At 35.7% G+C, this 26865-nt stretch overlaps 1 protein-coding gene across 1 annotated transcript in view; it reads right to left on the reverse strand.

Moving 5' to 3' along the window:
* The window catches only part of fmn2b (formin 2b), an 89460-nt gene that overhangs the window by 2592 nt on the left and 60003 nt on the right, over positions 1–26865 (reverse strand). The window contains exons 11-17 of the mRNA XM_088933775.1: positions 25897–26026; positions 25590–25736; positions 24553–24612; positions 23194–23314; positions 16720–16812; positions 11170–11221; positions 7446–7595 (exon numbers count right to left, since the gene is read on the reverse strand). Of these exons, the coding sequence (XP_088789901.1) occupies positions 7446–7595; positions 11170–11221; positions 16720–16812; positions 23194–23314; positions 24553–24612; positions 25590–25736; positions 25897–26026 (753 nt within the window). The remainder of the gene's footprint in view (positions 1–7445; positions 7596–11169; positions 11222–16719; positions 16813–23193; positions 23315–24552; positions 24613–25589; positions 25737–25896; positions 26027–26865) is intronic.

Genomic DNA, 26865 nt, shown 5'->3' on the forward strand with positions numbered 1-26865 from the left:
GGTAAATATGAAGCATTTTGTAACAGGTACTACATAACCTCAAGGTATGAAAGGTTTCAAATGCTAAAGTGGTAACTAAATTGCCCAAAATTATGTTAATTCCAAATCAACTTTCTCCAACACAAGCTTTCTTAGCAAGGAAAAGTTAACCTTTATATTAAATTCAGGTTACATGTACCTAACCTTTCTCACAAGGGATGAAACATAGAACCTCCTCACAATATGCTCTGAGCAAACACTGCTCCTGATAGCACTGCTGTCACCTCCAGTACATGTGGTCCTGACCCATTTGGGTTCTCAGAATATAGCAGCATTGTCACTTTCACCCCGGCACAAATTATATTAATTTCAGTGCTGTTGAGGATACCTCTCTGTATGTCCGTTCAGCATTATAGTTAGATAATCAGAACCAAAGGCAGCAGTATTTTTCATAAATCATGAGGTTCATTTGCATTAGGGGAATATTTCCCTAACCCATGCTGATATTCAGTAATAATTGAACACTTGCTAAAGATATTTGAAAATGCTACTGGTTTAAATAGTAGGTCATCACAAAGTGATACAGAATACAGTATATGGTGTATATATATATTCAAGTATTTTTATTCCCACATTAATTTAAAGTGAAACATAAAAAGATGTACAGTGTACATGTATATAAAACAAAGAAATAATTACAGTCATTCACATGAAAATGGTGTAAAACCAATATCCCCCCTTGAGTTTATAATTTGTGTTTGGTGAGGTGGACATTATTTATTCAGGTGGATAGCTGCGTCAGCATGCGTAGGCTACAAAGGAACAAGTAATAGGTTTATTCCATGCTGAAAAAAAGAAGAAAGAAAACAACGTTTCAGCTGTGGAGCAGTCTTGAGGCGTGAGGTCACACCTGAAGAAGGCTCCACGGCTGAAACGCGTTTTCTTTCTTCTTTTTTTCAGCATTATTATTCATTGTTGTGATCAATTTAAAAAATGCAAATGTACTGTATATAGTACTGTTATTTAGAAACAGAAAACATTTTTACCACTGGCTTTGCTGTAAAGTAACACCATAAGTCTTGACACCTCCTTTATATATTTATTGTATAAAACATTCAAATTAAAATCCTGCTTTATTAAACGATTCATCAACAATTAACATGAAGGTACCTTTCTGTTTCCAAATCTGGAACATTCAACATGTAGTCTTTTTACTTTTTTCAGCAACATTCAGTTTAACGTTATACACAGCCACTAAAACAGTTACTGCTTTCCTGTATACTGTACCTTACCACTTTTTGACAACCTCTAACTTTCTAAGTTTAAAAAAACAGCAGAACAGGAAAAGCCAGATCAGACTTAAAGCAGCCGTGCATGGCTCAACAGAAACGAGGCAACTCCTGTGATACTAACAGATTACACCTGTAGCAGTTTCATCATTCTATGCCAATTAGCCTCTGTAACACATGAGTTCAACCAGTGTGCAGACTGCCACTGAATACTACTCATTTTATTATAAAAAACAACTAGGTTTGCACAAAATGGATGGATATTATCCAAGAAGGCACAATATTTGTCCAAAACCTTACATCTGAAATACGTTTCCTAAAGTCAAAGCAGAGAAACATTAATTTCCCATTAGGCAAACTTATGCAGAAAGCTCCCTAACTGGGCTAGAACATAAGCATAGGTTTTAATAGGTCCTGGCAGAAGATAGCCTATATTTTGACAGGAAACTGGCTGTGTAAATGTGAGCTACAGTTCTCTTCACATTCCCTCCGGTCTTTGTTTACAATTTCCAGTGATCTCCTTTAACACTTGAATTCCTTGTATGTAGTAAATGAAGTGGCTTCAGCCTTCCTGTGAGGAATAAGCAGAAGTTGTCTTTCGTTCACGCACATTAATTTGACCTGACAGAACTCCATGTACCAAGGTTACCTAATCTTTGCAGTCGGAAGTTATTAAATCGCCTGTGTTTTTTTCCAGTGGAGTTCAGAGCTTTCAAAACCTCTCATTTCTCAGATAGGAAGATGACAGACTATTAAAATGAAATTATTTATTACATTCAGGTCCTAACACTCATTTAGTGAGAAGAAAAACAAAGTTATGCATTACTAACTCTATTTTCTAAAACACAAGTAGAAGATTTCTTTCCTACACAATAACTGGTAACATACTGTAGACCCCAAAAACCAAAGATTAACTAAAAGGAGTAAATCAGTAAAATGTTGACTGTGATCGCCCAAAGAACACTTATTCTGAGTTTCAGTGGGGTAAACTGTAGGAACATTTTAACACTGTGTAATGAATTGAGTGCGTGCTAGTAAACAGGAAAAAAAGATTTTAGTTCTTTTGTACCAACTGCATAGCTGGCTACTGATCAGATTTAGACACTGAAAGGCATTGACGACAGTTACTTTTCTCTGTTATTCTCTGAAATGGAAGGAGGAACGTTACAAGAGAAGTAATGCTCATTACATTGGATTTAACCTTCCAAACAAATGGGGGTTTTATTAAACTGCAAAAAAATAATTCTAAAGCTGTAATTACATGCCACTTCCAGATTCTGAACTCTGTGGCAAGTAAATGAGCCTGAAACATTATGAACTCAGTCTCATAAAAAATGAGATCTTCATTTCCATACAATGATGTGGTAAGCAATTTTATTTCTTTAAAACATAAAATAGTGTATTATTTTGAGTTGCATGCATACAGATTCATTTAAACAAATAAAACGACTGTTTTCTCAAGATAAATTTTGCCTGTTAAGTATGCACTTTCTCCAGACCACGCAAACCCTGAAATGTTTACAGTGAAGAGAATTATGGGCCATTTATAAAACACAGCCAAGTCAAGAGGGTCTGTTTCGGTTGCAAGAGCCAGACCATCAGTAGCAGGTTAATTTAAACACTACGCAGTAAAAACACATTCTAAGCCATTAAAAAACTGACTACATTATGAGGTTACCAATCTGTGTTTTCCCTTCTGTGCTTAAATCATAGCCTATGCCATCATGATAGCCCAGCTTGGGAAGGTCAGAGGTTTGTATCCTGATACAGCCAGGACAAATCTAAGACTACAGAACCAAATATGGCAAGTTTCTGTTCGAGGTCATACTTGACTCTGAAAACTTCGGTAATAATTAAAGGAGCAGGAGACGCAGAAATATGACAATTACCTGGGGCCTTCAGCTGTAACAGCTTAAGGGGGCAGTTGGAGGAAGGATTTAAAGAGTATTGTGAAGAAGTCTTAAGAAGCAAACCAGATGCAGATTTAGTGAGAGAAAGCATATTTCTAGGTGAAACAGGGTATTTGGAATGAGAATGCAGGACAAATGCAGAACAATTGCAAAGCATAAAACTTGCTGCTCCAATGGTTTGAGCAAAGCAATGTTTAACAGCTAATTGTATATGATTATAATTATATTTAGAACATACTGTAACACTCTATATGAGGAAATCTGCTTTTTACTACTTGGTGTTTGATGTTGGATTCTAATCACTAAAAAATACATGGTGGTAAAAACAAATTAGAGCAATATCTTTGTTTAAAGGCCATACAGTAGCTTGGGGCCTGAGCACTTCTGGGTCAAAATGCCTACAATATATACGTTTCCATTTAGTAAAAATCCTCACACTAACTCATTTTTCTTAAAGGTTTATTTGTCCTTTGTCCCTTTTAATTGAACAGCACCACTTTAATTCATATGTACATTTGACTGTCAGTCATTTCGCTGTTCTTTCATGGTACTTAGGAAAAAAAAAAGAGTACATCAGTAAAGTCAGCTGCTAACTGTGTCAATTAAGGAATGAAAGTGTTTGTTTTCTAATACCAGCTTTACTTCTGAGTTGAAGCCTGGTAGAGTCTTTATGATTTACATTGCCTTGGGGAATGGCAATCATTTTTCTACACTGTGGAGAAAAATTTGAAAAACAAATTTTAAAGTGCAACCTTAGTGCAACTTGAAGATGTAGGCAGTAGGGCATGTAACAGTGCTTACTGCATGATTGCACGAGATGGACCAAAGGGTCTCCCCTTGTTCACAACTCATACTCAAAGTATCCAGCAGACAGCTTCTTGGTTATCAGTATCCTCACTTCAAGTGTTTGTAGTTGTTCCAAGCCATCAAATAGCAAATAGGCTTGTCTAGGAGTTACAATTTTATGGGGCTTACCCAAGTTACAATCTGTTAGCTCCAGCCATTAAGTATTCAAGCACGGGTTCCCCACAAAACCACACCCTATGGGAATTCTGTTCAAGCAAAGCACAGACCAGGTCAGCTGCACTCTTACTCAAAGGTTTATCTTGATATGGAATGACCCAAAATCATTGTAACTGTCTTCCAGAGTCTCCGCCTGGCTCGTCTGCACACATTATCAGTACTTGGGAAACACTTTCCCATCGTTAAGGCCAGTTAGAAGAGTACCACTTACTTGCCACTTAACATTAATAACTTTGTCTAAATATCTGCGTCAGACAGATTAATTTCTCATGGCTCCAACTAGACTCAACTTTGAGACACCTTTACACCCAAATTGAAAGTCTGCTGATACATGACAAATTAATGGATTGCGACAACAGACAAATTCTTCAAAGTTTTAGGTGCTGCCTTCAGCGACAGCAAACACTATCAGCTTGCAGTAGACATCCGGTTAAGGAATAACAAAGCATTCCATGAAATGTAATGCTCTGATAGCTAACCTGGGGATGCTGTGTAGTTTTAAGGCATTTGATGAAAATCATTTGAATATATGAAAAGAAGCTAGGGCATTACTGACAGGGTAAAAAAGGGCTGAGTATCATTCCTTTGTTTAGAACACATTTTAACAAATGATGAAAATAGAACAGAAAATGTAATTGACATTCATGGTTTTTTAAAAGTCAGTTTCATTCGGGCCTGTGAAAAATGATCAAAAATGGTTTAAAAAAGACAGTATATACAAATATACTGTACAAAGTATATAAACTAATTCACTAGATAAGGAAAATAAGATAGTATTTTGAATTAACAGTAAATAAGAGGATTTTTTATTTTAATCTGTCTTATTCCAAGACTCAGTGGATTTACAAAAAAAGTCATTTGAGCCCTTTGAGAGTTATACTTGACAAATATTTTCTTGTTGTTGGAATGTTGGTAGGCAGAAGGTTAAAGAAACAAAATGTACCTCAATTCAAACTAAATATCTAGCCAGATATCTTTGATAACTGAGTGTAGTTTTCAAACAAAAAGTATCTCAGTCTTTATCAGCATCCAGCAGTACAGACTAATTTTTATTTGTTGACATTTAAAAATGTTATCAAATACCCTCATCATACCACAATAAGAAACCGTATGAAACAAGCACTCTTCTTATTATTCAGGTTAAAAAAATAGATTTGGTTCATTTCACCAGCTTTCCACTTTTCAATGAATTTTAATGAAGCAGATATAATCTAATATTAAACACATGGTACGTGTTATGGGAAACTCATGTTGAACAATACCAAACACACTAGGGATGGAATATTAACTAACAATACAACTGTTTTTTTTATCATTTTAATAAAACAATTTAAGACTGATTTTTATAAACTTAGAAAGAAATTTAACATAAGGCTATACTGTATATGCTATAAAATTGTTTTAGAGAGAAAACATTTAAATACTCATTTAGGTTTAAACCTAGGATTATTCCAGTCTTTGTGGCATTACTAATTGATGGGACATTATTTGCAATCTGTTATTTTAGTCAATCCCATTTTTCATAGTCTCTCTGAAACAATTTATAGCTTCATTGAAGTAATGACGCTCCTTATATTAAATTAATGAATTCAGCTCCGCCACCATTATCACAATTTATTCTAATTACAGAATATTAAATTTTGAACATTACCATATTATTTGCTGCTCTTCCTAGTGCTCTTCAGAGTCTTAAGTGTGAAGGAAGAGCTTTCATGATGTAAAAGCAGTGCTAATTACACTGGTAGACGCTACTCTTGCCTATTCAGTTGTCAATAAGTTCACAAGTGCTAAAAAAGGGATGTCTTAAACTCAGACCTGACAGAGTATTTTTTCTACAGGGGATACTGCCTTTATAATTCATTTATTACGGAGTGAGCAGTTAGCCCAGAGAGAAAATGCGTACCGTAGACAGTACATAGCATAGGTCCTGCCTGCCTAGGAGGGCTCTGCATTCCAGTACTCAGGAAATCAAACTGTGATCAAATAGCTTTCTGTAATTCTCAGATGCATCTGTAATGTTTTCCTATGCAGGCACATATTAAATATTCACTTTCAACTCAAATTCAATTTCAACTCCACCAAAACATATTCTGTAACTTCAAAGATTTAGGATTATTTAAAAAGACCCAACAGTTTTAGAAGATCTTCAACTTTAGTTTACACATCAGGTGCTTAAACTTGTAGAAAAGCACTGCAATACAGATAAACGGATATTAAACAGGGAATTTAAAGCTGTAATAACCAGTGACAATTTTCCCCTTTACTTCTGGGATTCAGTAACACAAAACAACATCCAGTGATCCATTCATCACATTCAATTATTGTACTAAGTACTGTGAATAAGAATGCCACTTTTAGGGCACTTCTTGGATCAAAGAAGAAAGTCCTGGAGGTAGCAGACTTGTATTTAATTCAAGAAATGCAGTGCTTACACCTTCAGCGTTCACAACAGAGACTTTTATTTTGCATCACTACAGAAAGGTGAAATATGAAAGCATTATAAATCTGACCTTAGCAAGATGCTTCATTTTCTGCAGCAGTCCTATAGATAGCTTGCCAGGAAGGATAATATATTTCAACAGTGAAAAGCAAGCAGGAGTCATGGAAAGGTGAGCAGACCTGTCACATTCTCCAAATGAAAGATTTTATTGCAAACAAATGTGGGATAACAAAAAAAGACCACAGCTGCAGGTACTGTACCTGAAGTAATGCCACATTAAAATCAGGTTTGTGCCAACACTGCTCACAGATCTTTTGCTTTATGGAAACAGTTTTGAAAAACTCGCTTAATTGTTTTGAAAACATTTAAAACACAAGTGTGAGGTTCAGAGTGTGTGGTTACTGTGCTGAAAAATAATAAATCAATTTCTGAAGTCTAAACAATGACCAAAGAATGAATCTCATGAGAAAAATATCCCACAGTAAAACAGTCCATTTTTAGGGATACATCTATTAAAAACATTTTATTGAGCACAAATAAATTCCTGGAGTACTATCTGTGAAGCTCATATTTTTCATTGTGAAACCAGGAGCTGCACAAGCAAAGGTCTTCCCTTTCATAAAAACAAAACCACCCAGTGGGGGAGAATCTGAAAAATACTTATTTTAAGCTTAAGAGTGGTGCGGACATGCATTGCTGTGGACGGCAATAAAGTAACTAATTTGTTTGAAGAAAACAAGGGTTATAGTGTACTAGAAATAAAATGATGTACAGTAAGCTTTACAAAGTACAACATGGCCATACCTTTCTTGAAGAATCAGTTTGTTTTCCTTCTTCCACAAGTCTTTAAAATCCGTACAGAACTCATGCCACAGAGAGAAGAAGGTGTTTGGTGAAACCTCCTTCTCCCCCATTTTAGGTTTGACAGAGAAGAATACAGTTAATTCCAAGAAACTGGGGAAAAAAAAGATAAAACAAAGTAAATCTACAATACCATATGGGTGGCTTGCTCTTGTGATAATATTGTTCAAGATATTCTGGTTTATTATTTACAATTTAAAAAAGCTGTTTAACTGTGGCTCCTATACTCCATTATAACTTGCTATTGAAATGTAAGGACTTTGTTACAGGAACATCCTAATGAGCCAATCTACTGTACATACAGTATACTGTAGGATACTGTAAGTTAGAGAAAACTGATTTTGCAGATCTTGTTTTCCAATCTTAATTTTAAATCAGAAAATGTGTATTACAGTGTTTTTTCTTCCCTTTTCCCAGGTTTTTATCCCTACAATTTATGTCAAGTGGAAGATTCTTTCTTCCAGCTTCAAAGCAAAAAATGTTCTCAATTTATTGTTAGAAAAAATACACTCACAACAGTATGTCTTCCACAACCCTTCCCAATATACCCAAATATAAAAATTGTTTACGGGTTAATTATGCAATTTTCTTATGAAACAGCACAATAATCAAGGGCATTTGAATGCACAACATTCAGCTAGCCTGTAATGGCATTTAACTATAAAAACAGAGGCACTGCTTAAGGGTGGGTGCATTTCATTGCATTTGTTTGCGCAGAATCCTGTTTCAATTGGCCCAATAGTGCCAAGTACTTTGTTTCCCAACTGCAGATTGAGGAGGATAACCTTCTCTGGTTTGACCCCCTCTGCTCTAGACAATTCACCACTGACATCTCCAAACAGCTTATGGGGGGGAGTTCCTATATATTATTCCTTCTCTTCCACTCCCACAACCCACAACAAGTTTTCCTGTCTTAAAAAGTTACAACCCTATTTTCTGTGCTAACTTTTCATGTGTCACACAAACCATAAGCGAAATAATACTAATAAACCATAAGTACTATGTTATAAAGGGCATGATAGCAAATAAAGTGAATAATTCCTGTAGTGTACACAGGATAGTTAAGGGTGACCTGCACAGGTCTTCTGTAGGATTTAGGCTTGACCAGTTGTTAACACCTAAATAAATGAAAGCTGGGTAGAAAGTCCTGTTTCTGATTAAAATTAGGTATTTCAACTAACAAGAAATCTATGGAGCATTTAGGAAATGTATAGTATGCTACTTGGGAAATTATTCTGTAATTTCTAAAGTTGGAAACAACCTGTCCAGGTTTCCATATTACAGCTCATGGACTTTAAGTAGATAATTATTAAAGCTAAAGTATACTATAAATGCTTTTGAAAATTAAACCTCTACATTGTGAAAAAGATTTTGATATTTAAGTGAAGGCTGCCAGCGAAATATGAGAATATCTTATGAAGCAGAAACACCGCTGACTGCTCCCTCAGTTAAAAACTGTTAAAATATTTCCAGACTTGGAATCGTTGCAAAACACTTTAAAAAATAAATGTGAAACAAAGGAATGGGATATCTGAAATTAACTGTCTCGCAACAAAAGACTTATTGAAATGAAGTGCAGTATTTTATTGCAAAAGGTTGTGTGCGTTCCAAACTCAGACTCTTTAGCACTTGGGAAACATTAGCAGGATGATGTTCTCTGATGCATCTATTTTACACAAAGCATTTGTGTAGTAATTTCTTACAAGCTGCAAGTATCAATTTTGATTATAGGTTAAAGCAAGATTAAGAGTTTGCTGAATCTCTGAACAAAAACACAAAAAATTAGACCCATATTTTCTGGCCATGGTTATTGCATTCTTTTTGTAACTTGATTAAATTTCTTTAAATGTTTTGTCTACATGTCAGACTTCATCAATGTAAAATGCTGATTTACTTTTTGTATCAGCAGATTCCAAACCTTAAAACTAATATTAAGTTAACCTGAATAAAGATTAAGAATATTTAATTATTAAAATGTCTCATTTCCTCTTCTATCATTCTAGTTGCAGACAACAGTAATTTAGTTCAATGCTACAGTATAAGAACTCCAGAACAAAAGCATAAGGCTAATCCACAACATTGGTTTATCCCTACCTAAAAACATAAGAACTTTTTATAGGAATAAATATGATGGCCTCCACACAAGTGAGAAACTCTATGCAACAAAATAGGCCTACAAAATGAAATGTCAAAAGTCTTTTAACTCACTTAATTTTGTGCTAAATGAAAGACAAGGGACTTATCAAGTAGTGGCAATGCCCACTATTAGAGCAAAGTACAGACAACCAATGTTCATGTATGCAACTGCAGGTGGACAAAATGGTCCATATCTTCTACAGTCCTCTGCGAATCTGTCATTCTTTGTTCATTTACTTTACAGGATTAATTGGCGTAGTTCAATTCTCACTAAGCATGTCACTGAAGACGCGTGTTCTCACAACTAGAGGTGACAAATGGAACATTCTTAAAGTCTTGACGATATACTGTAGTAGTTTTACATTGACTAACAAACAAAACTAAACATACGTACAGTAATAAGACCTCAACACTTAGGAAGGAAGAACATGGCGGTACAGCAAGCTTAAGGCATATTCTTCAAAACGAGGGCATGCTACAGCACCCTCACTCAAACAGTTTATTTATAAAGAGCGTTCAATCCATTTCTGAACCCATCCATGTAAGGGATTTAAAGGGAGAGCAAAAAGCATGCCTTTAGATCCCATTGTAGAAACAAATATTACTGTGTCAGGTCCTTTACTTTTTGCTCTTGATCAATATTGTAAGGCAATGAACTCATTGTTTGGAGTTTCGGTGAAGACATTCCAAGTCCTGTCAGTGTTAATAGGAGGCTGGAGCCTTTCCCGTCTGCCTGCCTCAGCTAGATAAACACAGACCTGTGTGCCTTCAACTCATCACAAGATCTTCTGAATTAGCTTGGAAAACCTGCCTTATGTGATCTAAACATGGACTAAAAAGAACTTAACACAATTTTTTTGTTCAATGACCAAATCATTTTTAGACCTATAAACCATGATAACATTCCAGGAAAAGATAAATCATACATATTCTTACGTTATCTTAGAAAATGTAATAAGAAATACAGTGAGAAGACATGCACCATAAATTGCATTACCAAAACTACACAGAACTTAACTGGACAAACAGAATCACTCTAATACCATTAAATACAACTTCAAAACTGCATATCGTAAGCAATGCACATTTCTTAATTTACTAATATGTACATTTAAAATGATTTTAGTTGCATAAAACTTGTACTTTGTATGTACAATCTTAAATGTCAATTATTTTAAAATGATATAACAACTCATAACGAGCTTTATTTAGTGTAGAGTATAAAACAGCATTTCAAAGACATAACCTAACTCATAATGGCAGGTAGACTGGTGTTCATCTACATGTCTCAACGGAGTCTGGGAATTTTTGTGATCGAAATTCTGCTCAATATAAGAAGAATCAGAGTTCTAGTTTGGTGCGTATTGCTTGACTGAGAATCCAGGGTGGGACTATAATGGCACTGGAAGAACCACAGAAAAGGAATTTAGGAAAATTGCAAGATATTCCTTCAGTCTTGAAACTTGTTCAATGATCTAAAGAGCAAGGTTCCCACTTGCACTACTAAACTCCCAAAAAGAGATTCTCTTACCTTTTATGTGCTTCAGTCAGTTGAGTCTCCTGCAACTCCAAATCAACTTTTGCTGTATTAAAATAAAGGACAATAACAGCTTTAATCCCTTAACATCAATGAGCAAGCACATTAAATGTACACAGCAGGTTACATTTGCAAATTAAGGCAAAGTGTTAAGAGACTTTTTTAGCAGCATAGGGAACAAATCCCAGAGCAACACAATTTCTAGTCTTGTTAACATGCTCTTGACCTATTCCCCATGTTACAATTAATTTACTTGGTTAATGCTTTTATCAAAAGTGACTTGCATTTATACAGCTGGGCAGTTTACTGCCCAGTGTGAGTACTTTAAGAGTACTCCATTAGTATGAGTACTTTTCTTAAGTATAAATACCGTGGTACAGTATATGCCAACTCTGTACCCACACCTCTGTAACCTTCTAGACCAGAAGGTTAAGACCAGAACTACAGCCGCTACTCCACACAACTTTATAGCAATAAATAAATTCAAGATGACAATTCCCCAAGACACTACCCCTGGACTAATATTGCATTTGCCTTAATTACAATCAGGCTTTAACGTTAGGCTTGAGGGACAGTCGTCTGGCCAATGGACAAGGCAGCTGGAATGCTTCTATAGGATGAGCCACAGTTGCCCTGGGAGTGATACTATTGGGAGTGGAGCATGAGCAAAGGATGCTGGGAAAACGGTCGGAAGACATGCATTCAGACTATAGGAGCAAGTGATTACCAGGAACTGGGGTTAACCAAACTTTTATTTTGCGGAAATGGCAAATGTGATCTCAAAACATTTAGCTCACCATGCTTTTGGCAAAGATTTCAGTTACTATCAATAAGGTGACAGAACCTTGTTTTCCCTCACAAGCTGTATACCAGCCTTTATTTCATGTTAGCCTACCGATGTGGATCATGGCATTAACAGAGGAAGATTCTGATGGTATAAAAAAAAATCATATCAGAACTATGGTCTTTAAAGAAAAAGATTTTAAAAAGCAACTAAAATACCCCATCATCTCTGAAAGACCTTTTAGACCCGTTAATATTCTACAAGCCACAACAGTTTCTTTCAAGGGTTGATATCAGAAACAACAGGACTAACTGTTGCAGTAACTGCACCATTTGTCAGAATCAGTAGTATCTGACAGGACCATTACTACTGGCGACAGAAACGTTTGCCCATTAAACTGTTTACACAAGTTTACAGGTTAAATGTTTATACTATTTAAAAAAGGTGAAAATATTTGGTGATAAATCCTGATAGTTTTCAGGTACAAATAAGGTATTGTACTTAACTTGATTAACTGCTATATTGTCTAACAGTGCATGCAACAAACATGACTGATATACCCATTATACTATTGGCAATGACAGGGAGAAGCAGTATCTAAGGACAGGCATTTTCCATTGTGCAGCTGTGCTAGAGAAACATTGAGTATGAATGGGGACTGTGAGTTAGTGGGTGGATCTATTTATGTAGTATAGCACCTAATCTTGTTTCAGGACCATGAAACATACCACTTTATTTCCTTGCTGATAGCAAAACAAAAATGTATGATTTAAGAATATTCAAACAATACTGGCAAATATCCTTTGATGCTCTAAAAACTGCAGTACTTTTTGAAGACTTACAGTAAATAAACATAACCTGATTTTATATATTTGTTTAAATATATTTCACACTATTGTTTGAATTATATTTCAATTTGTATTGCACAAAAAAAACGTATGCAAAATAATTTGATACTAAGTAGTGAAACATACAGTACAGTAAATCAAAATTAAAAATAAATTGAACAACACTCATCTCCCCACAGCTTCCTGTAGAGTATTCTACTCTTACAACTTTACTGGTAACTTGGCTTAGCTTGGGTGAGAAGTAGCCATGTTTCTCATTTTGTAATCTTTGTTACCTAGATCCAAATCTTATAATACTTGAATACAACAAGGTAGTCTATACAGTATATGAACAGCAAATGTAGAGTTCTGATAGCTTAACCATATATATGAATCATATCTATTTGACATACAGTAGGTGTTGCTCCTGGGATCAGCACTCACTCTGCATGAGCATATACATAAATATATACAAAGTGATTTTCATATTTGTATGACAGAAGAAAACCCATAATGCAGTGCTATTCACTGAAATGTGAACAAAAACAACAGAACAATAAAGTCACCCTGTGTACTTCCTAATGTTTTTGATGAACTACTGTCTGATCCAAAGCCATAACAATCTGAAACAGCCACTCTGAACCACTTCCAAGTAATGTAGATCCCTTTTCTTCATGGGCTCCGCCTTCCCTGATCTACAGCGCTCCTTTTGGGGAATATCAAATCATTCCCATGTAATTGAAGCCAGAACTATACCTAAGAGGTCCCAACATGTCAAATATGAAGATCACTTTTATCTACCATTCTCAGTACTAAATCTTGCTATTGATCTTTTTACACATGGTACTTATTGTTTATAGATAATCAGTCTTAAATAAAGTGCTGTATGTTATTCCAGGAATTCTCATTTGACTTTTAGTGTCTGGTATGTAACCACGTCAAGAAATGAAAGCAGAAAATACTGCAAAATGCACTGCAATATATACTGTACTGTACATACTGTATTTTTTATTATCATCAAGTGATCAAGTCACTGCAGGTTTCCAATTCCTAAACATACAGGGTGTTGGATGTATTATATCTAACACACTAAGATGGAATGACACAATTACTAATTATTTAAATCAACAGATCTACTGTGTCTGTGTTGTAGAGTCTAACCTTGGCAGTGAAGTGACTTTTCTGTGGTCCAATACTGTACAATATTGCCCTGTTCCTACAGTATACACGGGCTTTACACAAGTTTTATAAAGAAAAACGTTTCTGTCTGCCAGGTCCTGAATTCTGTAATCAACATTAACCAAGGGTTTCACAGACCCACGATGACTATGGGAACGAGACTGCCCAATGTAATTTTAAACAGGTAGGTCTAGTACCATCACTTATCCTGACTGTAAAGCTAGCCCTTATAGTTCCAACATGTAAGGACCAAATCTTTTCCTCTGAAAACTGTTTTTCCTCTATAAACAGGAAACCAATGTGGCCTAAAATGGACCCGTGCATGAGCACGCACACACAGAGTACATGTATATACAGTATACAGTATATATACATATATACAGTATGTACATGCACAGACAGTGGTAGAGCTGCACTCCAATCAATCCCTTATTTCCACAGGTTTATATGATTGCCATATTTAGGAAAGAAAACTCTTTAGCGTTAAAATGTATAGTAAAACTTGTAAACCACTTGCTTTTGTACAAAATGTGCACCAAGTTTTGCTCTCTAAAACAATTAACACAACTATAAGTCACCACAGTATTTTTCTGTAATTGTGATACCAATTTGACATACTTTTCTTTACTTTTCTTATAAGTGCATGACTATAAAAGTATAATTATAACTAAATGAAGAAGTTATCTAAAAACCAAAAATGCTGACCTAAGAAGCAGAAAACTCAATATAGCAAAAAAAATTACATTATCAGGAGCAAAAAAAAATCTAAAAAAGATATTCAATTAATTTGCAATAAATTTTGCTTCAAATTTGCTACAGTGAGGTACTGTATAGAGAAATGTGCAGCAAAAAGTGAACTAAGTTTTTCTAGCATTTTGTGGTAGGGTTCACAGTGGAAAAAAATGTATTTTGCTACATTTATTTCATTCTGTAACCCACAGTTACAAATACAAACAGCAATAATAATTATTTTTTGCGTAATGAGCTCTGTTAATGCTAATTCTGACAGGAGCCCTGTCACTCATCAATGTCTTCAAAAACAATGGGAATCCCTGCTCTCCTCAAACAGATCAAAGAACTGCTAGCATCCTAGTGTTGTGCTATAAAAGCTTTTCTTGTCAAGCCATTTTTTAGCTTAGACTCACAGACTTTAAAACAACTAGACTACATATGCAACAGATTACAATGCTATTGAATATGAAGCCCTGAATTCAGCTATTGCATAAGACCAAAAAGCCTTTCTTTGACAGATCCAAAGGTTAACTCTCTTTCAAGCTGGGCTGTATAATCAGTAAAGCAAGAATAAAAATAAACAGTTACAAATAAATAACAAAAATGGATTGTATGTGAATCCTGGATTGTTCCTTTCTGCTCGTTAAGCGTCCAATTAATCAAGTTTGAAAGTCACATGCAAAGGAAGCCTCATGAGACAAAAAGCTGCAAAGGCTTTCTGTTGACATATGGACATTTATTTTTTTTAATCCTAAAGCAGAAAATAATTTAAAACCATCTCTTAGTAGAGAAGGAGAAAGTCTGATCTTTAGAAAAAGTACCGTTCTGAACAGCTGACTCAGATCAGAGGTAGGGAAAAGAGGCTTCTTCAAAAAGAAACCTGCCTGGGGCACTACAGTAATTCCCTTCAACAAATTTTCCTCCAGTTTCTTCACAACCTTTACATTTGGGTTAGGATATGTGACACCCAATCATACTAGAGATTAAACAGCTCCTAACTAATGGTAAATGTGTCTAAGAGTCATCAGGTAAGCCTTAGGGAGTAGGTTTCATGGGTCACAAGCAATATACAAATGATTTGGACCAAGCTATTTATTAATCCAACCAACAGGACACATTTTTTTTACCTTTGCTTCCAAGTTATACCCAACTGCTCATTTAAATAAAACATTATTAAAAGTGAAGAAATAACCCTGGCTTTATTTAAGGTACTGCTGGCAACCCAAGTGTAAAAAACCCAAAGGGGGACCCATCTTAAATTAATTACTGGCATGTAACTGACAAGCACCCCTTGTAGCCAAATTTTCTCTGTAGCTCATTATGTCCCCGGTTCCAAAAAACAATACTCCATCATCTGTTTTAGCCACAGTCTCTATGTATTCTGCACACCAGGTTACTCTGCCAAATCATGCCTCGTCTCACACAGCTGTTTATTATTAAAGTGTGACAATTATTTGAAAAAACAAAAAGGACACCACTAGTGCAGGGGTTTCTGTCTTGCAGTAGTTGATACCCAAACCTCAGTCTGATGTGAAGAAATTACACAAATCCTGATATTACATCATTTTCATCTGTCTGCATCAAGATAACTACAGTATTTGCAAGAAATTCTTATTTTTCTTAAAACCCATCATTATTCTAAGACGGCCACACCATTGAACTAAAACTCTAAAATGGCCCAATGCAAACAATTTAAATTTGCACCAACTTTTTAAAAAAAATCTAAAAAAATTAAACCACAGAAGCAAGTAAGCCACAGAAAAGTGCTCAGCTGTATTATCTGCACAGATCTTTTAAAGCACTAAAAGCCCAGCTAAGTTATCAGAATGTCACACCATGTAGATCAGCCAGAAAATAACTTAAACTGCGTATGTAAGGGCTGCCAGTAATGTCTAAGTACCATAGCTCATGGCAAAATGATCAATTACCCACTTGACTTACTGTGCCACACAAACAAAACTATTTTTGTGAATAAATCACATCACTGTCACATAACTGCAAGTTTTATAACACCTTTCATACCTTGGCTGAGAAATTCTTCCATTTTATTTTTGAAAGGTTGCAGGTGATCTTCAGAAGAATCGCGACAGACCTTTTCTGTTTCAGTAGTGCAAGCTGCAACACAAGAAAACCAAAATGTGATTTCTTTTCCTTGGCATTTCAGATACCACCACTAACAACCTCCTTGTTATAAGCCGTGAGGAAAACTCTGCTTTCCAATCAGCCCGATTAGACAAAAAAACAGATAAAAAAACAGAAAAAAATCAAACTGAGTTTTCTGTTAAGCACAGTTAGCGTCAATGACCCAAAATGAGGGGTAATGTTCTGTACTTAATTAGAATAATCTTTTTTTTATTTAACCTAAGAAAAGGAAAGGAATACAGCATGGATCTATTGACTAGCTTAAGGCTATACATTTGAGAGATCATACTTCCTCCAGAGGACATTTGATTAAAATTTTGGTTTTATATTTTCACATGATCTTAGAAGCAGTGCTCACAAGTGGTTTTCTGTACATATATTTCACTACTGTAATAATACAGCAGGTTCAAATGAGCTGGCAGCACTTATCTGAACTAGAACCACAGTACATTCCCCTGAACAACTGAAAGAAGATATTGTAACTGGATAGGTGGCATTTATAAACCCAAAAGAGCAGACTTCCAGTGGTCATTAACCTATGGTACCCAATAAGAGAGCAGAGTTTCCAAGATGTGGGGGCATTTGAGGGAGAAGTAAGTGAGGAACAACTGATTGATGAACTCCTAGATGTGCTACATTTCTGAGACGCCAATTAAAAGGGCCCATGGATGTTTTGAATAGTTTCTGGGAGAGTTTTTATTTTGGAGCTAGTGAGCAACTATTTAGAGTACAAAGTTTAGTTACAGCTCAAAAAGCCAGGGTTGTATGTTTAAGGTTGTTTTCCCCCCGTGATTATATAAATAAAAGAAACAGTGCTGTTTTACCCAGACTTGCCTTAAAATACCGTACAGTATTTGCTACAGCACCCTGTACCTTGGTTATGCTAAGCGGGAAATCACATGACAGATCCACATGCTCTCAGTCCTTTTCACCTGTTGAACTTTTACTGATGAGTGATGTGTGAAACGGCACCTCGAGAATTGCTGTGACAAGCTGAAGGTCTCGCACACTAAATGGCAATGATGAATTAGAAGCATACGTTCCTGACTACTGACAAGTAAAGACACCCCCAACCCTGGCATGACAGGACCATAGAGAAGTATTTCCTGAAGTCTGTTACAGTGATTTCACTTCTGTGACGTACTGTATGCCACCCATAACGACGCGTTTCTCACTTCTATGACAGCGCTGTATTGCGTAACTACAGGGAACAGGGAGCATGACCGTGATTTTGTACATTTTCACTTTAAGGTACTGTAGAAAAGTGTGTGGTGACCCTTCTGTTCTTTGAATGTAGATTCAAGTATGTAATCAGATATCCATATCTAAATTTGCCAGTTACACATTAAACCTTTCTACTGTATATGCCTCCCAGTAATTACTAAAAGCAGTTTGATTTAAACTCCATAGTCACACACAAGACTAAATGGCCCATCACCTTGAAATCCTTGCCATCTCAAGATCAGAAGTTGCATGACTGGTCTACTAGTCTAGTTTACTTGTATTCAGGTTCAGCAGATTAAAGAAAAGAAAAAATGAATAAAAATAATTTGGTCTTTTAAAAGAATACATCGTTCTTTCTCACAAGTTGGCTCTCTCTAACCTCATTATTCAATAAAGTGAAATTCATGTTCTTAAATTACATGTTCTGACTTACTTCATCCTTGCAAACAGTTAAACAGATAATCTAAGTGAAATTAACCAGCGTAGACTTCGATAAAGTTGCAAAACATTGATATTTCTAACTCAAGAAACTGCACCACTTACTAGAATGAGTGTTCAATGAGCCTAGAAACATTGCTGTCAAACAAACAATTAAACTAAATTAGACAATATTGCTCAATATTGAGGAGGCACCGGTCCTTGTGACTGCAATTATTACAGTTCATGTTTCGATAGTGTGACCAAAAATGGTTCAGGTTAAGTTTGAAGACAAATTGTAGTTTTTAGGTCTAGACTGTAGTCACTAACTACAGTACATGCTAGAGATTAATCCTCATTTCTAAAACCTAGGTTGAACTTGTATTCATTTTTGCAGGGGACCACAAACGCCTCCTGACAGGACAACTACTAGACAAGTTCAGTGACAGGTTTCATCCACCTTTTGAGACACTGCTTAAAAATAACTAAACAATTCACTGTAAAGGAGTAAAAGCTCAAGTAAATGCTCAAGCACTTCAGAAATCCCAGCACTAATCTTCCATATTAATCTTCTGTATAAAAATAGATGCTGTTGCATCAATCTTTACTTCTGTCAGCTTACTGGCAGAGAGCCTGTGCTCTTTCAACAGTAAAAAGCAGATTCTTCCAGAAGCTGTCTGAGAAAAAAGAGCTAATAGTTAAGACTATTTTAGAAACCCAATAAAACAATGCAAGATTGATAGGATCCCCATATGTTTTGACAAAATAACTGCATATCCTTTCTTGCTCTAATGCAACCTCTGCATTTAACCTCCCAGAACTGTATCTAATTTCTAATTCAAAGCAGGGCCTGCAGGTTTAGCCTACAGTGAAGTGCAAACAGGGGAACATGCGCTTATGTTGCGTATTTTTCTCATTTTTTGCATCGCTTGACTTACTGTAAAAGCTGCTGAGGGTTCAGGGGTTTCCTGAGACAGTGCCTTGTTTGGAGTTGCGAGGACAGTAAAACATGACTCATGGATTGACTAGAAGGTCTGGCTAATGTTTGCATCTGTTTTAGGTTTAAGAGTCTGCCCAGTGAACAGATGCTGGCTATTAACCCTATGCTGATTTGCTCCATGTTAATCACAACTCCCAATTTCTGTGTCATGAACATGTTAGCAGTTAAAAAAAAGCAAACGTGTTTTACAAGTAATCAATACAGAGTCATTATGTTCACTTTATTTAAAGGTTAATCTAAAATAGAGCAAATGCAATACAGAGAAAATGGAAATGAAGAACATGACATTTGACGCACATGGCCCGCTCTTCGATTTTTAAAACTCCACCATGGTATAGTTAATATTGAATGTATGGCCTGATGTATTATATGGTAAATAAAATGTATACCTTTTTTATATCCCTTTGGCATTATCATTAATGTCTAGTGGGATCTAGAGCCTTCAGTTCCATTTTAACATACTGTATGGCACCAGCTAAGATAAAATTATGAGTGATTAGATTATTTTTGCTGAGTTCTGTAAAAATGTTGACTGCCAAAGAAAGAAAATGGATAGTAATGAATCACAGAATTATTTCCTGGGAACTTACTGACTTCTAGGTGGTTTAGTCTTTAATTGATAAAATGGAAATAGGAGTTAAAGCAAGGAGTTCTGTAGGAGGATGAAGGATAACTGCATTTTAACAAAAAAAATTACAAATGGAGTCTGCTAACCATTTTAAATGCTTTAACAACTTCCAGGCTCTTAAATGTTTGCCCTTCGGAAATAACCCTCAGCTTAAACTTAGTGTTCAAAGTGGTTCTCTTTAATGTTGCTGACTACACATTTACATCAATATTTACACATGAAACATTTAAACATGGAAGGATAATTTGCAAACTATTTTGCTAGAAAGCTGACACTTAATTCAGGTGTTTTCACACACCTATCATGATAAAGAAAGCACTGTGGCAGGCCAAAGACATTCTTTTGAAAAAGGTGGTTTTATTCAGCTTTCAGAAGTTCCCATTAGCAATTGTTTTCCTCAAAGATCATATAAGCCAAAAGAAATTCATTTTAAAAAGTCAAATAATAGTATATTAAAAAAACAATATGAGGGGACCAATGACACTCGTGGTCAGTATTAAAAAATCGACTACTTATAGAATTATAGAGCTTCAATGATAAAATCAATTCACTTTTGTAGAGTACATTCAGTACAGTTAGTACCTACAGGCTGAGCACAGGCTGATACAGTATACCACATTCCTAAAGCAGGTCTGTAGACCAGACAACTGTCACCAGTGCAAGGAAGCAAAAATGAGTTTTAATTGAAAACAAAGAAAAAAAAGGGGCCCAAAAACTCAAAGTGTGCTTGATAGCTCTAAAAAGAACACTACACTGATTAAAAGTCACTCAAGATGAAAATCACAAATGTTCTTGGATACCTCCAGTTGCAAACTGTCCTTAGCCTCTAATCGGAGGCCCAGCCACGCACACACATCACTCCAGTCAAGAGTTAAGTCATGGGGCAAATATCAGAGTTTCCAGCACGGATTAGCAGTGGAACAGTGCTGTCACTGAAAGGCAGTGGAGATCAAAAGCAGATTGGGTTGCTTTTTCAAACTGTGTGTCACTTAGCTCAGCACAGGCAGGATGGAACTCCTAGGGAGCTGTGAAATTTGAAAGCAATTGGTGGAGCCAAAACCTGTAGGAATAGTAATGAAAAGCTTCTGTGCTTCTGGATTCTGTCATTACAGTGTCTGGTAAACAATATATTAGCGGTGCTCGTCGCTCATCATAGTGTTATTTATGCATGAGGTTGACATGTTCACTGTATGTTCTTTGTTGTGACCCTGCTCAAAAGGTATGAACTTTAAAGAGATTCCTTGCATCTAGGTTTTTGATCTAACCTGACACTGCCATTTCTCAGAGATGTAATCTGTTCACCTAAAATAAAACCTGGACCGTGAAGATCAGCCTGTGAGGATTAGAAGCCCCGGGAATCGAGGTGAATGGACGTATTCAATTTTATTGGGTTTTAAAATACCAATTTTAATGTATATATCTTTAAACAATCCATTATCTCCATATGAAGGTTTGTAGATTCAATGGAAATTTCAGCTTCAACATTCTAGAAGAACACTCAGTTTTCCCCCATAGCAAACATTTCGAATGTCATATTTTCATTGATAAAAAAATATACATACAGTAGATCTATTGTAGTCTATGATTTGGGCACGTTCACATTATATACAACAATGCTGTTCAAGATTTGCACCTATTTTAAAAAAGGGGTATCAGCTTGATCATAAAACTTAATCAAGTTAAAATGGGAACTTAAATATAACCAGGAAAAGGCCATCAGTTTTGCTGGCAGTATGCAAGGAGGTTAAGATGACGTAGACAGCAACACTTTCTCGGATTTTAATGTTTGACAAGGTTAAAGCATGCCCGTACTTGTAATATAAAGTATGTTTAATGGATGTGAAAAGCCAGTGAAGGCTAAAATTAAAACTGCAAACTGAACCAATACTTTCTTACAAATTGTCATGACACTGGCAAAGGATAAGAACAGAAAACATATACTAAAGACAAGTGTAATGTCATCTGGAGAAAAAGTCCCTCCAGGGCTGACCAGGTATTCTGGGACACAAAAGGATGTGGTCAAATTGTACCACCCATCTTTACTATACTTGAATCCTATTCGAGGTGATGTTATTACTGAACAGAACAATCCAAAAGGGAGAGAAGATGGTGTTTCTATATTTGCATGTTTCTATGTTAATTGTGAAGTGCCTTTTATATTAAGCTATTATAAATAATTAAACATGTCCCTCTAGATACTAATATTAACAACTGTTCACATTCTTTTATATAATAACCATTATATCACATAATTACGTACTGTATATCAAACTGTACCATAAAGTAACCCCCCCCAAAACGTTTTGAAATGTCTTTTGCTATTTATTCTCAACTAAGATAATTCTATTTTTTTTCTAGCCATACCAAGGACATCGAACCTGCATTTCCAACAAAGTCACACTATACAAGTCTGCTTGTTTACAATATAAAAGTGCCTTTTCAAGTTTCCTGCTGCTTTGTTGCCTCATTTTGAACTACTACAGGTTATGACAGCAATATGGTGCTGCACACACCTGAAAATGTTGACTATTTTGTGATGCAAATTGGAGGTGTTACACATTAATGTTTATATTTTTCTTTCATTGTCCACTGAAATACACTCATCCATGCCGGTTTTTTTCTAATCCTGAAATACTGAATATAAAAATTGTTGCAGTCCCCTTTAAGCACACATACATATCTTAGTGCAAAATGCTACTAGATTTGATAAAGCGTGTAAATCTCTAGGTAATAATGGAAATATCAATCGGAAGCCACAGGTCACAGCTTGTTGTGTGCTACGGTCTAGCACAGGCTTGAGACACAGCAGTGGAATTTGACAGCTGAGGCTCAATCTAACAGAAATAAAATAAAATGTATTTCTATTTTTTAAGGGCAGGAAATAGTTTTAAAAACTGATTCAGAAATGTTTCAGAAATTTGGTTAAAAAAACAAACAGATCACCTAAAATGTAGCAGCACCTATTAAATGTGTCAGGTGTGTGCAGATTACAAACATCATAGCCCCAACTGTTTTTTTAAACACTATCAGACTAGCGGGCTTGAAAGTGCATGCTGGCAGGCAATCTAAAAGCACATTCATTTACCGTTCAGGTCTTTTCTTAGTTTGCGCAATTCCTTCTGAAAATCTTCAAACTTCATCTGCGAAGCCTGGAAGAGGTCCTGTGGCTCTGGGAGAGGGAACAGACAACTCTCTCTGCCTGCATCCTACAATCCAAAAACAATGTTACCACAAGAGCAACTAGCTGCAGTTTGTGCATGTTAATCACTCAAAATATGCACAGATAAACTGGCTTGGAAGATCAGTTTAACATTTCTGTATCTTGCTTCATGGAAATGTTTAAATAAAGGATAGTTTTAAATCAACAGGACAGAAAATCAGTCCTGGTGACTGGGCCGCATTATGGAGTAAAATAACTTCAAGTCAATAATGAGGGAAATCTAGGCTGGACAGAATGAGCATGCCTGAAGTGAAATTTAGCCCAGCTAGATATCGCTACTGTTGAAGATGAAGATGACTTTAATGATAATGATAGCAAGTTGTCAGGACCTTGTATTATTATCTTATTCAAAGGATGGCACCTCTTTCTGTACTGTGTTAACAGACACCATAGTTAGGGGCCCTAGATGAGGAATTCTGATTTGAAAGGAAGAGGGCTTCCTACAGCTCCACAACTACCACTTAGAATAGTGACAAAGTATTCATTTGAGGAGCCTTCATTCCAGTATTGACCAGGCCCAACCCTGCTTTGCTTTTGAGATGGCAAGATCAGGCTACAAAGTAGTATTGTTCCTGTCATTATTAAGGCCAAGGTGAATCACTGTAGGTTAGTACTGGCCATCTCTCACACATAAGGGTGATTCTTTTTCCACGAGGTCAGTGAATGTAACAGACAAATGCGTCATAGATCTGAAGCTCAGAAAGAGTTTAAAGATTCCGTACTATAGTGCATGATGATTGTCGAAAGTTATCTTGTGTTAACAGTATTGACAACTGAAAGATGACCTAATTAAGTCAAAAAACAGCTCTAAACAAGGATAAACAAGGATAGTGGATAGTTTTCTTGTCCATGTCAGGTTTGATGAGACAAATCAAAAGTAGCTATTTTAACGCAGTGCATACTGCCAGAGCCCTTAAGGAGAACAGAGCCCATCTGGGACTCTGGACCACGTCATATCGGCTGATTTTTGCTTTATGCTGCATTTGACTTCATATCATCTGGCTAAAGAGAACAATTAGAGTGGGTTCATTTATAACTACTGCCAAACATCATAGACTAGATATCCTACATAAAAGTTACTTTTACAAATGAGCGGAATAAAAATAAATTTAAAAAGCAATTCATATTAAGCACTGCCAAGAAAAGAAACAAGGAAACAGTCCAAGTTTCTGTGCACATCAAAGGACTGAAAATGTTATTTAGAATAAACCGGAACAAACATACCTCATCAAAGTGCCTTAGATAGTAAGAAACGATGTAAGACAAAAGGCTTCGACTGCTATCCTACAGGACAGAAAAATAAAAATATTGAAAACTAGAAAAACCTCTGGTTACAGAGCATGTGCTCAGTGAAATAGGCAGCAATGCCTGGATGTCTTGCAGCAGTCTTAGAAAAATTATGAGCGACAAGTAAGGACTATGATCTCATATGTTCCTGTGTTCAAAATCCTATTCCAAATACTGTAATTTTAATATGTAAACTCATAATTAAAATATCCATCACCACCACCCCTGAACAGGAATAAAATTTGACAGGTAGTTAATCTTTTCAGCATGAAATACTATGCATATATAATATCATAAATTTTCAAATCAACATCTTAAAATTCATGTACAAAATTCATTTCATAGTTGAATTATTTAAGGAACACAATAAAACATTCATTTTCTCAGGCAGTTAATGAAGAACTAGATTTTAAGCCATGAATGCATACATTTACACAACACACGTTATAAAAAGTCTTACAAACAACTTTACAAAAATAAGGCATCCCAGGTTAAATGAACGGCAGCAGAACAATATTCACCACCAGGTGGTACTATACCAAATGCTTCGCATTATACAAGGAAAAAAATATTAGCTGTGACCTAATTGGCTTGTTTGATAACATACTATAAGTACTCCCCTTTAAACTGTCCTAATGATTAGGTTACAATGCTTCAAGTGTTCTGATAAACATCCATGGACTAAGATTCCTCCAGTATGGCTGTATTGTAAATGTAATGTATGGTCTGGTTGGATCTGGACTGGTGCTGTGTTCTCTGAAGCACTGCTCTGGAACATGTTGCAGATTGTCAAAACGGCTGTGCACTTCCTCTGTACACATGTACAGTTTATTGGGGGTCCATGAACTGTTCACTAACCCAGAAACCTGAACAGATTGGAAGCGTTCTTCACTGTTTCAGATGATGCTATTTAAATATTTCTTTAAGAAATAATTTTTATACACTGGTACTATAGACAGCAGATGCCCACTTACACTGCTTTTCACATCATTAAGCTTGGGAAGAATATCTAAAGCAAAGCCATCTGCTTGACCTCGCGTTCTGTTCCCACCATTCATGAAATTGCCAAAAGCAAGCACAAGTCCAAGGATCTTCATCACACCAGCACTGCTCTGTAAACTCTAGGAAATAAAAAACAAAATGCAGAGTTACAAGGGAAAAAAAAACACTAGGGATATCTAAGCGGAACACCTTCTGCCCGTTACTCCAGTTAGAAAACATCTGATAATCCCAGAATAACTAGTGCTTAATACAATTCCCATAAAAAGGTCTTTAACTTACCGAACAAACTTTCTGAAGTATTTCAAGTTTACGAATGATTGAAGATATGCATTCCATGAAAGTTGATTGAAAGATGATGCAAAATACTCTTGATGAGAAATTAGGGATTTGAGACAATTCATAGAGGAATCTAAGGGAGAAAGTGAAGTCAGGAAATAAAGTAAATTAAGGGAATTATTTTTAATAAAATACAAACTTCACATACTTCATTTTTAAATCAAGATCTTTCTGGGTCACTAGGTAATCAACTAGACATGTAGTGCAGTTAAACCCTTTGGTTAATATTCTGGATACATTAACATTAAAGGCAGACAGATTACAGAAAAACCACATTGTATTCTTTAATAATAGAATCTGAGGTCTGTTAAGTTTCTTCCAGCAACTATGGTTAATTGTCTGACATAAAGAGGCAAATTGCCAGTGGAATTGCATTTGACAAGTAAAAATATCAGTATGGTGATATACAGGAATTAACTTCCCTTGTGTCAAGAGAATAAGGCAAGCTTGTTTCGTGGAATACAATTTTAAAAGTCCACTGAATGCCATTATGTGAATTCTTGCATTCAGAAATATGCTGCTAAAGAGAAAAAGTATTTTTAAGAAGTGAGAAATTCCAGTCTATCAAAAGTACTTCAGAGTATGGAAGAAAAATGGAATAAAATTATTTGATAGTTTGGATGATTTGTATTCCATAATTATACCCCCAAACCATTTACGAAACTGAAAAAAGACTATTCATTGCTCTCCTTCTAACAATTATTTTTAATTTTACAAGATATGCATTGCATAGCTACCAAGAATGACACTTTGGCTTGTCTCCAATTGTGCCTATTTGGAAGATGTTTTTAAGTATCAAGTGCCATAAAACTGGTTTCTAGTACAGTATGCTGCAAGTTGTATTCTAATATTTGAGTACTACTACTACCATTTAAAGAAGACGGTTTTTTTAATCATGGCATAAATTAAGAA

Source organism: Atractosteus spatula, chromosome 15, assembly GCF_055471065.1.
Source record: "Atractosteus spatula isolate fAtrSpa1 chromosome 15, fAtrSpa1.hap1, whole genome shotgun sequence".
Lineage (NCBI taxonomy): Eukaryota > Metazoa > Chordata > Actinopteri > Semionotiformes > Lepisosteidae > Atractosteus > Atractosteus spatula.